Source organism: Condylostylus longicornis, unplaced genomic scaffold (assembly GCF_029603195.1).
Source record: "Condylostylus longicornis isolate FDR11 unplaced genomic scaffold, ASM2960319v2 ptg000048l, whole genome shotgun sequence".
NCBI lineage: Eukaryota > Metazoa > Arthropoda > Insecta > Diptera > Dolichopodidae > Condylostylus > Condylostylus longicornis.
In genome coordinates this window covers 4499979-4514774 of record NW_026578017.1, presented here as the reverse complement: position 1 = coordinate 4514774, position 14796 = coordinate 4499979, and the positions used below count along the sequence as shown (strand labels likewise).

At 27.7% G+C, this 14796-nt stretch overlaps 1 protein-coding gene across 1 annotated transcript; it reads left to right on the top strand.

Annotated features, from left to right (window-relative positions):
• The first annotated feature begins 156 nt into the window (after nucleotides 1–156).
• Nucleotides 157–14540, top strand: LOC129610818 (focadhesin). Its single transcript, XM_055523563.1, has 9 exons — nucleotides 157–299; nucleotides 379–733; nucleotides 1995–2213; nucleotides 2690–2855; nucleotides 10940–11914; nucleotides 11974–12188; nucleotides 12243–13285; nucleotides 13490–13620; nucleotides 13681–14540. The coding sequence occupies exons 2-9, from the start codon at nucleotides 462–464 to the stop codon at nucleotides 14362–14364; spliced, it is 3705 nt and encodes a 1234-aa protein (XP_055379538.1). The 5' UTR covers nucleotides 157–299; nucleotides 379–461; the 3' UTR covers nucleotides 14365–14540.
• Nucleotides 14541–14796: the final 256 nt, after the last annotated feature.

Below are 14796 nucleotides of genomic sequence, written 5' to 3'. Positions count from 1 at the left end.
TGAAAAATCAGCAAAAGTGACAACCCTGATTGGATGTAATTTTTGGATTTTAAATATTCACCACATAATTGTGTGATAGGAACATTGTCAACTTAGACAGCCGGGGTCAGCTGTTCTTTATTTGTTTATTTCCTTTTATACAAAATATATGACATACGAAATGTTTGTTTATATTTTGATTACAAATAAAAATATATTTTTTCAAGGGTTTAGTACTTGCGCAGCAATTTTGTCCTTAATAATTTCTTTTTAATGTAACGGAAATAACGTGCGAAATATAAAAAAGAAATTCCAAAAAAGTCAGTACTCGAACTTATTGTGTTAAAAAAATTATTAAAAATCAATTTTTAATGCCTGGTTTTTCCATTTTATGGTCAGTTTAAATTAAACTTTGGATGTAAGCAGTCATATCATATGGTATTTTTGTAACGTGGAATAAAAGTTTTAATTGAATTGTAAAAATGGATGATTTTAAATATATCACTAAAACAACTTCAATTGTACAAATTTCTTCAATATTAGAAAAACTGTATAAAAAAATACATGAAGAACGGATTAAAAAAACTCCAGAATTAAATATTAAAGAATTGGATTTTTTAAAAGCACAATGCAAGAATGATAATATTCGGTTAAGCTTGATGAGTTGTCAGTGTTTGGTCAAATTAGCTAATACTGGTCTTATTGATACTAACAATGTCTTGAACTTATTTCTGACAGTGTTACCGAATTCAAGGTAAGCAAAACGATTTTAAACTTTAAATAATAAAAAATAATTATTCAAGTATTTAGAATAGGCTCATCAAAAATTATACCTACATACGTACATATCTATTTAGTTCATATAAACATAACGTATCATAAACATTACCTCCATAAAGGTTTAAACATTTTAAAAAATCCAAAGGCACATAACTTCCACTTAATTGTTGATAGAGTTAGCAAATAAAAAAAATGGAAACAAATTACATGGACTTATTTTTCAATAACATGACCTCATTTAGCAATATTTCTCGTTGGCAATATTTATCAAAGAAGAAATACGTTTTTATAACAAGGTTTTTCGGTGAAATTTCTGAAGAATATAACAAAATATTTCCAGAGTAATTCACGTGCATTTATGAATTTCCAGAGAAATACTAATACATACGTATGCACACACATAATATTACGTTACTAATATTTTTTTATTTTTTTATTAATATTCGATGTTCATAAGTTACTTTAAGAAGATACCTTGCTAAATACACTTGCCACTGTTTTAATCTTGTCAAACGCACTTTAATCACTTTAAAATAAAGATTTTTCATCTTTTAGTCGGAATTTAGTTGATACGATAACTTTACTGTTAAAAGTTACATACTTGTTTTATAATTAGGATCTATCCTATAAAGTCAACTAAAATTGGCCAAACTAAATTTGGCCAATAAAGTTGTAAGCTCTCACATAAATGATGTAAAGCTATGTATGTGATATAAGTAAGAAGTAACTAACTTTATAATATTCTCATTTCGTTATTAAAAATTTTCCGTACACACATTCATACATATTTATTGTTTCAATAAAAAAAATTAGTAGCTCACGTGTAAATAATTTCTTTATTACCATTTTCCTTTTCCTTTTTTCTTTGTAACATTATGCAAGCATTATTTAATAAATCACGTAATATAAACGTATATAATGTATGTACATACGTTAATCAGTTTCTTTACAATACAAAAATTTCTAAAAATCTCATTATGGAATGGGTTATAAAAAATGTAGGTTAAAGTAAAAGCAAAAATTAAATTAATGGATATCATGACTGGACTTTTAAATTGATTTCATTTTTTCCATTTTGAAAAAGAAAAGGATGTCAGAAAATGATGTTTAAAAATTCTCCACGCCTTCACTTACTATAAATAAAAAAAAACAAAAAAAAAACTCAGTCCAAAATAAATATTTAATTTACTTCTATTAATTATTAGTAAATATTTTTGACTTTATTGTTGAATTAGCACAACTCAGCAAAGTGCGATAACCGAAAGCATTGTCAACATATTAATTTTAAATTTAAAGAAAAAAACGGAAGGATTAAAAGCAGATGATAAATTTGAATGTCCATTTGGTATCAAAACATTACAGCATCCTTTAATAACAATCGCACAAACTGATGGAATAAATATGATTGATGTGGCTAACAAAATATCTGGAATTTGCAGTCATCAAGATAAAAAGTAAGTAAAATATCTTCAGTAAGACTGAGAAAATATGTATACCATTCTAAATTTAAAATAAGAGGCCCGGAAGAATCGAACATTTTGTTAAAATACTTTTTATATTAGATTTCTAAAATAAAATTCTTAATCACTTGCTTTGCGATCCTTCTTTACATAACAAAAATATTGGTATAAGCCTTTCTGCCAGCCGTGTGATCCACTCAAAAACATTCAAAATTAACTACTTTAAATATTTTCGTTCCATTGTAAAAATAAATTTGTATTATTTAAAAGCTTTTACATATTAAAATGATCAGAACAGTTTCTAGCTATTTAAAAGAAGATCTCATCTAAGGTTGAGATTTTAGCAATATTTTAACTTGCAAAATCTATCAATTATTATAAATTATTATCAAAATTATAAAATTTTAAATTTATTTTTTGTCAATACAAAATATTAAATACAAAAATTTTTTTCTTATACAAATTTAAAGAATACAAAAATATGGTTTGGAATATTTGCGACCTGTTTTACTATACATATTCTGCAATCCTCAAACACAACCAGAATCAAGACCAATATGGACTATATTGCTAGAACAAGCAAAACGTAACGAAAAAGCAAAAAACTTAATAAATGAAATTATTACATGGAGTAAGGTAAGACCTAATCTAATTTCCTATATTTCCTTAAAATTTTAAGTAATTAAAAGCCTAGATTTGTAAATTTATGTACTTATGTATATAAAAATTTTTTATTGCTTATTTACATACACACATATATGTATGTACATATGGATATCCGTATATTTTTTATTTTGCTTTTAAGTCACTAACTTATCTAATTCTGACAACTATGAAATCATTAAAATATTGTATTAACTGATTTTATTCGCCGTGTTTAAATCTACTTCAGCTTTTCGGTACAGGAAATAGCAGAGGCGCTAACCGACCATTAAAGCAAAAGTCTACAATACCACAATTTAGGAGAATTAGTGGCACAAAATTTGCATTGTAATTAAAGACGGCATTTAATAATTTTAGAATTTTTATAATTAGTAATTTAGCTCTACAACTCGGTTCGACATAAAACTAAAATTTTTAAAATTTCTTTTTTGCAATCCTTACGTCAAATATTTTAATGTAATCAGCACATAACCGACCGTTTTGTGTATTGCCTAGTGTAGTGAGAGAGTTACAAAAGATTATGAAAATGCATTTTGAACACTTTCTTTAACTTATAAGAAAGTTGCCAAGCCTTTAGTTATCATACTTAGAAAAGAGTAAATTGGGCTGTTAGTAGAAATTTGTTTTGTGCCATCCAACTTGCCTCAAAAGTTCCTAAGTTAGTGCCGGTAACAAAAAAAACTCAAATATGGAATTTAAGAAAATCCGTAGATATAGTAAAAAATTTAAATCCGTCCCCAGCTTGGATTCCTAGCGCTGATCTCTCCAAAAAATTTATATATTCGTTCTTTTAACACCCTGAATTTAAATATTACATTTTAAGAAAATTGGTTGATAATTTCTCTTTATATACACAAAAATGTAAAATTGTCTCGCAAAACTGTCCAGTTCCCGAAGTCTGATATATCAGAATAGTTGATTAATCCGTCACACAGCCAAAGTAAAGTCACATATAAAATTTCATTAAAATCAGATCAGCCGAACTTGAGAAACACGCGTGCAGGCGCAGACCGACAGATCGACAGACCGAAATCTCTCTAAAAGTAGTTTTTTTACGCTTCCCTACTATGGAGACGCTTCTACTGAAAACTCAACATTGTATTTGGTACCATCACATAATCTACCTCACTGCATACACAATGTGGTCGGTGATATATAGTAATTAAGGAGACGCCCATTTGTGTAACATGTTTTAATAAAAAAAATGCTCAGGTTTTGAATTAGTTAATACGAAAAAATTAGACGAAATGCATATCTACGAATGAATGCGTATACGTTACAATATACATCTACATACAATAATTCCTTAAAGCTTTGTTTCAATATTCGCTTTCATACATACATACATACAGTTAAAGAATAATATCCATTTTATCATCTTAATTCTAAGCACCTTGAAATCAATTTCAAGTTTCTTAATAAATTTTTAAAACCACTAAAAGTCATTATTAAATAAATTATTCCTTTTTAATAATATAAAAGTAAATATTTCCACTTACTCCCTTGAATAATTTCAATTTGAAAAAAAAACAAAATAAAAGAAAAATGAATGCACTTGTTTTGAAGGACAATGCTAAATCGATATAGCTTTTGGTAATTTATTTGGAAATGTGCATACTTACCTACATACATACTCGTAAGTATGTACATAGCTTATTTCTATTTAGTACAATACATAGTATTCAACATAACATGCAAATTTTTAATAATGTAAATTTGGCTCTATGCAAATAGGTGACTGTGTGAATACCAAATTAAGAGGGTGGAAAAACATTATAATTTTGAAAATACACAAATTAATTTGGAAGTAATTTATATATCGATCCTAAGTAAGAATATATTTTGATATTTTATTTGAAAATTGACAATTTACATACTGCCGTATATACAGTGGCTCTCACTCGTATTCGTACAGCAATCATATTTTAATTCCATTTATTTAATAAAACATAAAATGTGAATTATATTTTGTAAATATTTTAATCAAGTTTTATTATTTAATAATAGTAGTAAACAAAAATAAAAATTTAATATTTAACAAACAAAATTGTTAAAAAAAAATATTTTTAAAAATTCATTGAACAAATTCAAGTCAAAGTCGTATTCGTACAGCATTACATTAACTATATTATTAAAAGAACAAACTTAATCTAATTCTAAGTCTAGTGCTTTGTTGCATAACCCTTATTCCGAATGACATCTTTTAATTGGTTTGGCATTGATTCAACAAGCTTTTTTGTGATGTCAGCCGAAATTTGAGCCAATTCTTCCGCACTAATTTGGTTTTTAACATGTTTACACTCGTTTTTTGATATTTTCGAACTCGAAGATTGGATAGTTGCCTGTACAACTTTCAGAAAATTATACAGTAACCGTGATCGGGTTTTATAAGCAGTGTGCTTGGGATCATTATCTAAATAAAATTTGAAACTTTCTTCTATTACGCTCCGATCAGCACTTTCTTTTAAATTTATCTTTATGATATCAATATATTTATCTTAGTTCATAATAACCTTCTATTATAGCCAAACTTCTTATTCCAGGTGTTGAGAACACCCCCACACCTTCATTGAAGCTCCACCATGTTTTACAGTAGGTTATAAATTTATAAAAGTTCTGAATTAGGTTTTCTCCAAACAATTTGCCTGCCATCAGAACCAAAAACATTAAATTTACTTTCGTTGATAAAAATTACGTGCTTTTAAAACTCCAAATTTTGTTTTTCGTGCTGGCTTGCAAATTCTTCAAGCGTTTCATTTTGTTTTTCTTATTGTGAAAATGTTTTTTTCTCGCAACTCTACTATTGTGATCATGATTTTTATTAGTCTATCGAACTGTTTCTGGACTTACATTCTGAGTCTTAAGCTTAAGAGCACTTGTTGAGTTTCAAGCTTAAGAGCACTTGAGCTTTCTACTAGCTGAAGAGCACTTGATTTTAGATTATTTTTAATTTCTTTGATAATAATGCGTTTATTACGGTTACTTAATAGCTTTCTATTTAAATTTCGTGGCTTATTCTGTATTCTATTTTCATTAGTATAACGTTTTATAATATACATATGTAATTGTAGAACATAATTTTCTGCCCACAGTTTAATTAAAAGTAATATTTCGTTAAAACACAATAAAAATTATGTATTCAAACACTTGTAATTATTGATCGAAACTAAGAAAAATTATTAACAATTATCAAAACAAACATTGTATATAACTGTACGAATATGACTGTTTACTTGCTTTTGTTTTTCTTGAATAGTTCCAAAAACAAATATTTTTTTTTCTTTGTTTCGATTTAATTTTAATGATAAATAACCAATTTTGTAAAAAAAACTAAAATTAATAAAAATTTGTACGAATTCATTTACAAAAAAATTTCAAATTGTACTACATTGTGCTTCGTTGTACGAATATGAGTGGGAGCCACTATACATATGTACAGGGTGATTCAGTAATCACCGTTTTAAAATGTATCGTCGTTCATGGCATCGATAATGGAAAAAAAAATTTTATTTGGAACTATATGTCAAATCACAACTGTTTCCGTAATACAGGGAAAGTAGAGAAAATTTTCAAGTCATTTTTGCTGGTCCAATCACACAATGGTCGCAATTTTCGCATTTTATCAATTTTAAGTGCTACAATTCTTCATTATTAAGCATTTTTTTATTGAAATGGTCATTTTAAAAACGAGTTAGCATTTTTAGGAATCCTTATTTTGAAAAAGAAACTGGATTTTAACGTTTTTAAAAATGCACATATCTTGGAAACCCTTAGAATTTGACAACCAGCTCAAAACAAAAAAAAAAATTTTTAATGCAGAAGATAAAAATAATCGACAGACAAAGATAGGCGGACCAAAACTGTCGTACAACATACCAATTTGACTAGTTTTAAGAGTTTATGTCCATCCGCCCCTGGATTCTAGTTCCATCATTGTAATTCACAATGAATTACATTGTTGATTTATTATTGATTCAGTTTTTCTCAAAATTTGAAGTACTTAAAAGCTTTACTGTTATGCTCATTAGGTTTTCGTTAAAAAAGCGTCCGAACACGAAATGTCAAAAAAAAACAAACGTAGCACTTTTAAATTTCATCCCTATTCCACACATACATTACATTATTCATTTGCGCATTGGAAATGAAATATAATTTTTTTCTCTTGATTTTTCTTTTAAAACATCAACAATTCAAAGTTAATGCTGCTCATTACATGGTTTATTAAATTTTAAATCTCTTATCTAAATTTTAATAACAAAAAAAGCAGAATTAGTTGATTCCATAGATATATACCATGATATAACAAAAATCTATACTGTTGTACATTATGTATGTATGTAAACTATGCTACAACAGACGTAATTGCACCCTGACAAGAATATGTATATGTATGTGTACAAGATATTTAAACAGGTAATAATAAAAGTGTTATTTTTTCCTAGAACCAAAAAAAACTAATTATTTAAATGAATTAATTTCAAAGAAATGTAAGCCACGTACGAGTACTATAAAGTTCTTTATGAACGAATGAAAATATATGGGTACGTTGTAAAATAATTGTGTGATCAGCACATTAGCGACCTCAAGGTGTATGATCTAGTTTGGCGATAATAGTATACAAGGCTATAAAAGTCTCACAATCTGTACAAGGTTTTAACATGAAATGTAAATTTTTTTATGAAGATCACAATCAATTATTTCTCTATAACTAGCATAGGAGGGTCACAACTATGTTTGGCATGTTGACAGAAAGCTTGTGAAATGGGTAATCCATTTTGAGGAAAATTTTGAAAAGCTGCTATATTACATATACGAAATTTTCATTTTTGGTATGCTTTTTTTAACACATTTAACATGGTTTATTGGCAAAACTATGAGAGGTACAGGAAAATATTAATATGGGAAAAAAATAACACTTATGTTTGAGAAATTTCGAGTTTTTTACAAACAAATTAAAAAAGAAATCTGACTTTGACGAGCTTTATCTCAAAAATTATGACTCAAAATAAATTGTGAGACTGAAAACAAGGGTAATCAATCGACTGTGAAACTAATCTCAATGGTTGCTCTATGTTAATATGCTATAATGTTTCGAAGTTATAAGCATTTTTTTTTCCTGTAGGAAAAATCAGTTAGCTTTTTTTTCAATCGGCTGCTGATCGAAGTATATATGCACCCCTACCCTCCATATAATTTTTTGTTAGAAATTGATCAGCAAATCATACTGAAATTATTTGCCATCTAATGTAATCGAAACACCCTGTGTAAATTTTCATCAAAATTGAACTTGAGATACACGCTTGCACACACAGACCGACGAACCGACATCTTAATAGATAGTTTATTCACATTTCCATATGTACATATGGAAAATTCATTTTCAGCCTAAAAACACGATTTCGTGTCAAGATAATTTTTTAACTTATTATAACATTGACGAGGAAACTACGAGTATATCCACATTCATAAAAGGTTTTTAAACATCAAGGCATAGTACTGCTAGGTTTCGCTTTATGTGGTGGATAAGTCTACAGAAAAGCACAAATAAAATTCGCATTAAAAATGCTTTTCGCAATTTACCTTAATGAGACAAATACAAAAAGTTAAAATTAATTTAACACATAAAAAGTTTTGCAGAAATTAGAATAAATAGGCTGTTTAGTAAACTACTTCGAATACGTCTTAATAAAATATAGAATTAAAAAAAAAACTTGTATTCAAACTTAATTATTTTATTTTATTGAAAAGTAATGTATGTATACTTTTACATGTTTTAATCATTATCGCCATTTGATTTGCGCCAACGTTTGCGAAGTGGTTACAAATAGTCAGAAGATACTGTCTACAATATATTTGCAGTAAGGCTATAATTTTCCCAAAACTTCATTCTCGTTCTTTGTAATTCTCTTTCTTTTCAGACATTGTGATAATTAGTAAGTAATTCAATTGCTTGATGATGATTGTACTAATTTTTTGCAGTTCTGCAGTTCACGTTGTAATATAAAGGTTTCTGCAGAATTTGGGTTCTTAAGCAAGTCTATGTATTAGCATGATATACATATGTATATATATGTATATGTTTACACAATAAATTTTTGGATGAAATACAAATCGAATAACCTTTGGGAAAAGTAGACATTTTGTTGAACTTGATTAAGTATGGACACAACATCAAAAATCTGCATCCGCTACTATTACATTTCAAAAATTGTGATTGAATTAAAAATTTTGGTCGCTTTTAATTTTTTCTTACAAAAAATTTATTTTAAACTTTGCTTTTGCTTCAAAATTTTATTGTAATTTCAAGAAGTTCATTAAAATCCTTACATACATACATTCGTCGCCTATCGGAGCCGTTTTTCTTCAAGACTTGTTAAAAAGTTTTTAAAAAGTAATTTAATAAATTGAAAAAAAAAAAAAAGAATTTAATAAATCATTTTAAAAGAAAGTTTTTTTCTACTTTCTTCCCCTTCCAGGTTTTCGTCTGACAAAACTAGCAAAATTTTTGGTCTCCATATTTTTTCAAAACTATATACATATACATGTACATACATATAAGCTTTCTCAAATTTTCATAAAAGAAAAAAGCAAGCGATTAATATCTTGTCATCAAAGATTATAATTATACTTAAGGGAAATGCGCTACTCTTCAAAGCATTGGTTTAGTACAATTGTTGTACGACATACAATATTTTCTAAAAATTTGTGTTTGTCCTTACTTGTAGGTGTATATTATGAGCGGATTTAAAAAGAATTATAAAAAGAACTAAGTAGATTGTACAAAAAAATTTGTGATTTAATTCACATTCTTAGCCTTCGTTTCTTATAATTTTACTTTATATGTTTGGTTAACGAAAGGAAACGCACAACCGGATTCATAAATATAGTTCACATACACAAATGTGTATGTACTTGTATATGTACTTAGAAAATCCTGTATAAAATGGAATTGTATATGAATGTATAAACTACATGCAGAAATAAAAGAGATGAGGGAAAGTTGAATGATTAATTGCACGCAATTATTTATGTTATATTTAACATGGATAAAATTTCAATGAATAAATACATATTTTATAGGTCAACGAACAAGAACTTTTTGTTACAATTTCGTTTTTTTTTGTTATTTGAGCTTTTAATTTGGAAATTTGCAAATTAAATAATTTTTAGAGATGTCATTTTGATTTCATAATGACTTCTCTAAAAGTTATATTTTTGAACAAATTGTTCTTTATATAACATACCTACTACACAGTGTATATACATATTTAAAATATGTACAGTATGTATTTTTGCCAAAATTTATAATACATATGTATGTACATAATGTATATAGTTTCCATCATGAGTTTTCTTTATATTGTATAACAAAGAAATTGAAAAAAGAATTTTTAACATGACCAAAAAAATATTTTTAACATGAATATAATGTTCAACTGTTGCATACAATTCGACTAGATAACATTCTGAAAAAAATTTTGCCAAGTTTATATAAAATTATATCAAATCTTTTAGATATTATAGTATAAAGGAAAGCACTCTGAATTACTTTAAAAAAATAGCTTAATATACACGGAATCCAAAAAATTTATGGAGTTTTCATAAAGCAGTATAATACCTACATATGTATGTGATTATAACTCAAATACGTAATGAATGAATATTTTGTAATAGTGACTGGTAGACTTAACATTTCCTTGATTTGTGCGAGTAGTGCAGTTCCGGTTCCTCCAATTTCTGGCGCATACTCCTACATACTTTCGGTTGACTCCTAACAATTCTGGGAAAATCCTTTCAGCCATGAAAATTAAATATATACTTATTCTTTTGCAAATAATTTCCAGCAACTCTTGTAATTTTCATACAAAATTAAAAATTTATTTTTGATTTACTCACTGATTATGTTAACGTTATAAATGTTAAATGAATGACGAATAAATATATAACAATAATAATTAGCGAAAAAAATTATATATATAGAAAAACAAAAGTCAAATATAAAAATAAAAATTAAAATTTTACAGCTTATTTCAATACTTTTTACTTTTCTTTTCAAGATCAATACTTCTGCTACTTGCCTTTTTGCAAGCATTCTAATGATCGAAACCTTATCAGTATATAAAAGTAGCGATAAATTAGAAGATGCTGCAGATTTAACTTTGTATATGGCTGTTATTGTTAATCAATTAGTACAATTTGGCTTAGATCCAAGAGCATCGTTAATATGTATTCTAAATGTTTTAAAAGTAACAAAAAACATAACAAAAAATTTTTATAACATATTGTTAATTATATTAGCGGATACTCTACATATAATATCCCCAACATATTTACCAGATTTGCTGCGTATATTTAATTTTATCATTGTGTTAGAGCACTGCGGTAATCAGTATATTCTTAATATGATTCTTGATGGTGCCATCCAATGGATGTCTCAAACGACATTTATACCTGAAGATGGAATTACTCTAGCTAATCAATTGATTAAAGCAATCACAACCCCAGAAGAGAAGAGAGCAATCGTCAGTGGCTCTGAAGAACTTGTAAAAGTTGTAACTAGTGATTATAAAAGTCCAATTGCACGATATTTGCATCCCAAAATTTCTTTAGCTGCAGATTTTGCCAGTTTAGCTGAAAGTTTTGAAGAATCAGAATGCAAAAATATTTTTACGTTCGTTGATAATTTAAATACTCGTTTATCGTCTTGTAGTGCTTTGGAAGAGCTTGGTCAAAACTATAATCCAGCAGAGAAAGAATCTACTAATGCAGTTGCAAAAGGAGAATGTACTGTTGAAGTTGCAAGTGATTTCGGAAGAAAAATTTACTTATTTTTGAGAGCTCTATTTCTGTCTAAGGATCCATCGGTAGATTGTTGGTTTAAAATTTATCAAGCTATTTTAACAATTATCAAAGCTAACGAAGATATTGCTTATGATTTTTTAATGACCTACATTTATAAATTATCAATTGAAATCAATCCAGAAGTACAATTAGAATTATTAAGAGGATTACCTTGTTTCGCAGTTTCTAAGGTAAACTGAATAATTTTTATTAAAATTATAACCTTTATTGTTTTTTTTTTTATATTTAGCGTAACATTCCCATGATTTTAAGTACTATTAAAACTCTTTCCAATGGAAAAAGCTCAATATTTTGTATGGATCTTTATTTGCGATTATGGAGACAAGAAATACGCACTTATCAATTTTTAATAAAACATTTATCTGAACCAAACAGAGATAATTCAAAATCCTTCGAATATAATGTAGCCAAGGCTTATACAATTCGTGAAATTTGCATTGAAAGGTAATTGTTGGTTTTTCTCTATATTAATATAATGAAATAGCTTTTTTATGTTAGGCCATCACAATACGGTCGAGATTTAGTCAAACATTTATCGGATATTTTGAATACCAGCTCTGATGATCTCGGCGATTTAGCAACATCAATAGCTTTAGATGCAATTGTTGCGTTATGTGAAAGCAACACGGTAAATATTATTTCAACTTGGAAAACTTTAAGCGCCCGCATTCGTCATGAAAAACGTCCAAAATCTTTGAAAAGCCTTTACAACTTTTTTGGCCATGTTCCTCTTTTAAAAACAACGACGTTGGAATACGAAAGACTAGTTAATGAATCTTTGGATAATTTATGGTCAGTTATAGCTACGTCTCAAGATCCAGAAATAATACACGAAGCTCTTAAAGCATTAGCACAATTTTATTTAGCAAATTTAATGTCCTTAAAACATATTCCAGTTAAATTTAAGCAAATTAATCCTTCAGTTTTGGAGGATATTAATATGGATCAAATACCTGGTGAATGCTGGATTGAAGTTTTACAAAAAATTCATCCCGAAAGTAAATTTGATGCCGCTGACATGCTATCACAATTTATTCGCGACGAAATTAATTCTTTTCGAAGTGGAATTTATCATGTTCCAGAAGGACGATCTGAACCAAGAACTCACAAAAGTCTGTTTACAAAAAGTGTACTAAGAGCCATTACAAATTATTTAGTACAGCAAGCACGTTTTGGCGATAATATACTTGATCCCAGCACAATAACAGCTGCGTTAAGAGCAATTTCTAAAAAATTTCCGAAACCTATTCCACCCTTAGATTGGAGCTTTTTACATATTTATCTACAAATGAACTTTGAAACAAGGAAATACTGCATTTTAATAATAAAGAATCAAATACATATTTCTGGAACGGCCAAAAGATTGTTTGAAAACGTGCTTATTGAATTTGAACCGAATTGTTTCGAAGAAGATTTATTGCTTTTATTTAACATTATGCCAGAATTTGTACAAGGTGTTAGTTTGAATGTGTTAAAAACTTTTGTGGAAAAAATTACTTTATATTGCTTTAAAGAATCGCAACTTAATGGTTTCGTTGAAGGTAATTTAATTAGATAACAATTCTATGAATATTTTACAAAGGGATTTTCACTAATTAAAAATATTGATTAACACATAGAATTATTAAATAACGTTGTGTTATATAAATAACCTATGTGCTAACAATTTATTAATGAAAAGCTTTTATATATTTTTTGTTTGAATTTTATTTGCCATTATGTACTTATAAATTTTCAATATTTAGGTTGCTTGTTTGAAAAACTGCTTGAAAGTATTCGTTCCGTTTTCATTAGCAAATGTGAATCTACTGAGATTTTAGATATATTTACAATAATAGTTGAGCGTTATATGGATGCTATGGACCTTGAATCAAGAGCAAGTTTCGAAAAATAATTAAAATAAAGAAATTTATTAAAATTGTATTTAAAATTTTAGCTGTTTGAACGATACACGGAAGCAGCAGCAGCACTACCTTTAAATTCAATTGAAGCGTTGACGGCGCCTGCTACTTGGTGGGAAGTTCCCATAGGAAAATTAAAAAAAGCTACTATAATTCGTTGCTATCTGGTCCTTTATAATAATCAAATAGAAAACCCTCTAAATTGGCTGGACATTATCATAGAAGCATATGTCAACAGGCCCGATGATCAATTATTTCTATTTCGTCATTTAACAGCTACATTCTATGCTTTTACAAGTTTGAAAAACTCAGTTTCTTGGTTAATGGAACTATCACGCCAAATACAAACGATACTAACCGAAATTCCTGTAGTGGAAAAACAAAACAAACTCTATTTACTTTTGGATATATTTGTTCTGGCTGTGGACGTGTTCTCTAGGGTTGCCTTAATTCTTGGAAATTTTGACATAATAGCTTCATCGAGGGAATCAAGAATAGCATTATTTCCTGAAAGTTGCGCTACATTATGTAATGAATTGTTCTGGAAAGAGAATGAAATAAAAATTTATGAATTTTTACACCATTTATATAAAAACACACACGTTCCAGTTTACTATCATGATATGTTAAGGAATGCTATAATCATTTCTAGAAATAAACCATATTTTGACAATAAAAATATATGGACAAAATATGTTGGGTTAAGAAGTTCCAATTGATTTATTTAACATTAATAACAATTTCTTTTTTTTATCTTAAACCAATTATGCATAATGTTTAAAGTTTTTTACATTAAGTAAGAAAATGTTGAACTGCCACTTGAAAAACAAATTATGTATAACGTATTGTAAGTTACATTAAATAAAGAAATTTTCAAACTGTACACGTAAGTGCATGCTAATAATTTGCATTAAATTTATTTGGTTCTTAGTTTTTCAATTGGAAAATTGCAAAGAAATAAAGCGTACATATTGTTTGTAGATGACCAATAAACATTAGTGGAAACATGCGCGAAGTTCAGTGTAAATTAGGAGCCAGATCCATCAAAACTGTGTCAATTAAACATAAAACAAGCAAAATGTAATTGAAATAATTTTTTTTCAAAAATTTAAATTTATTTGCATTAATAACGAGAAACGAACAATTTGATT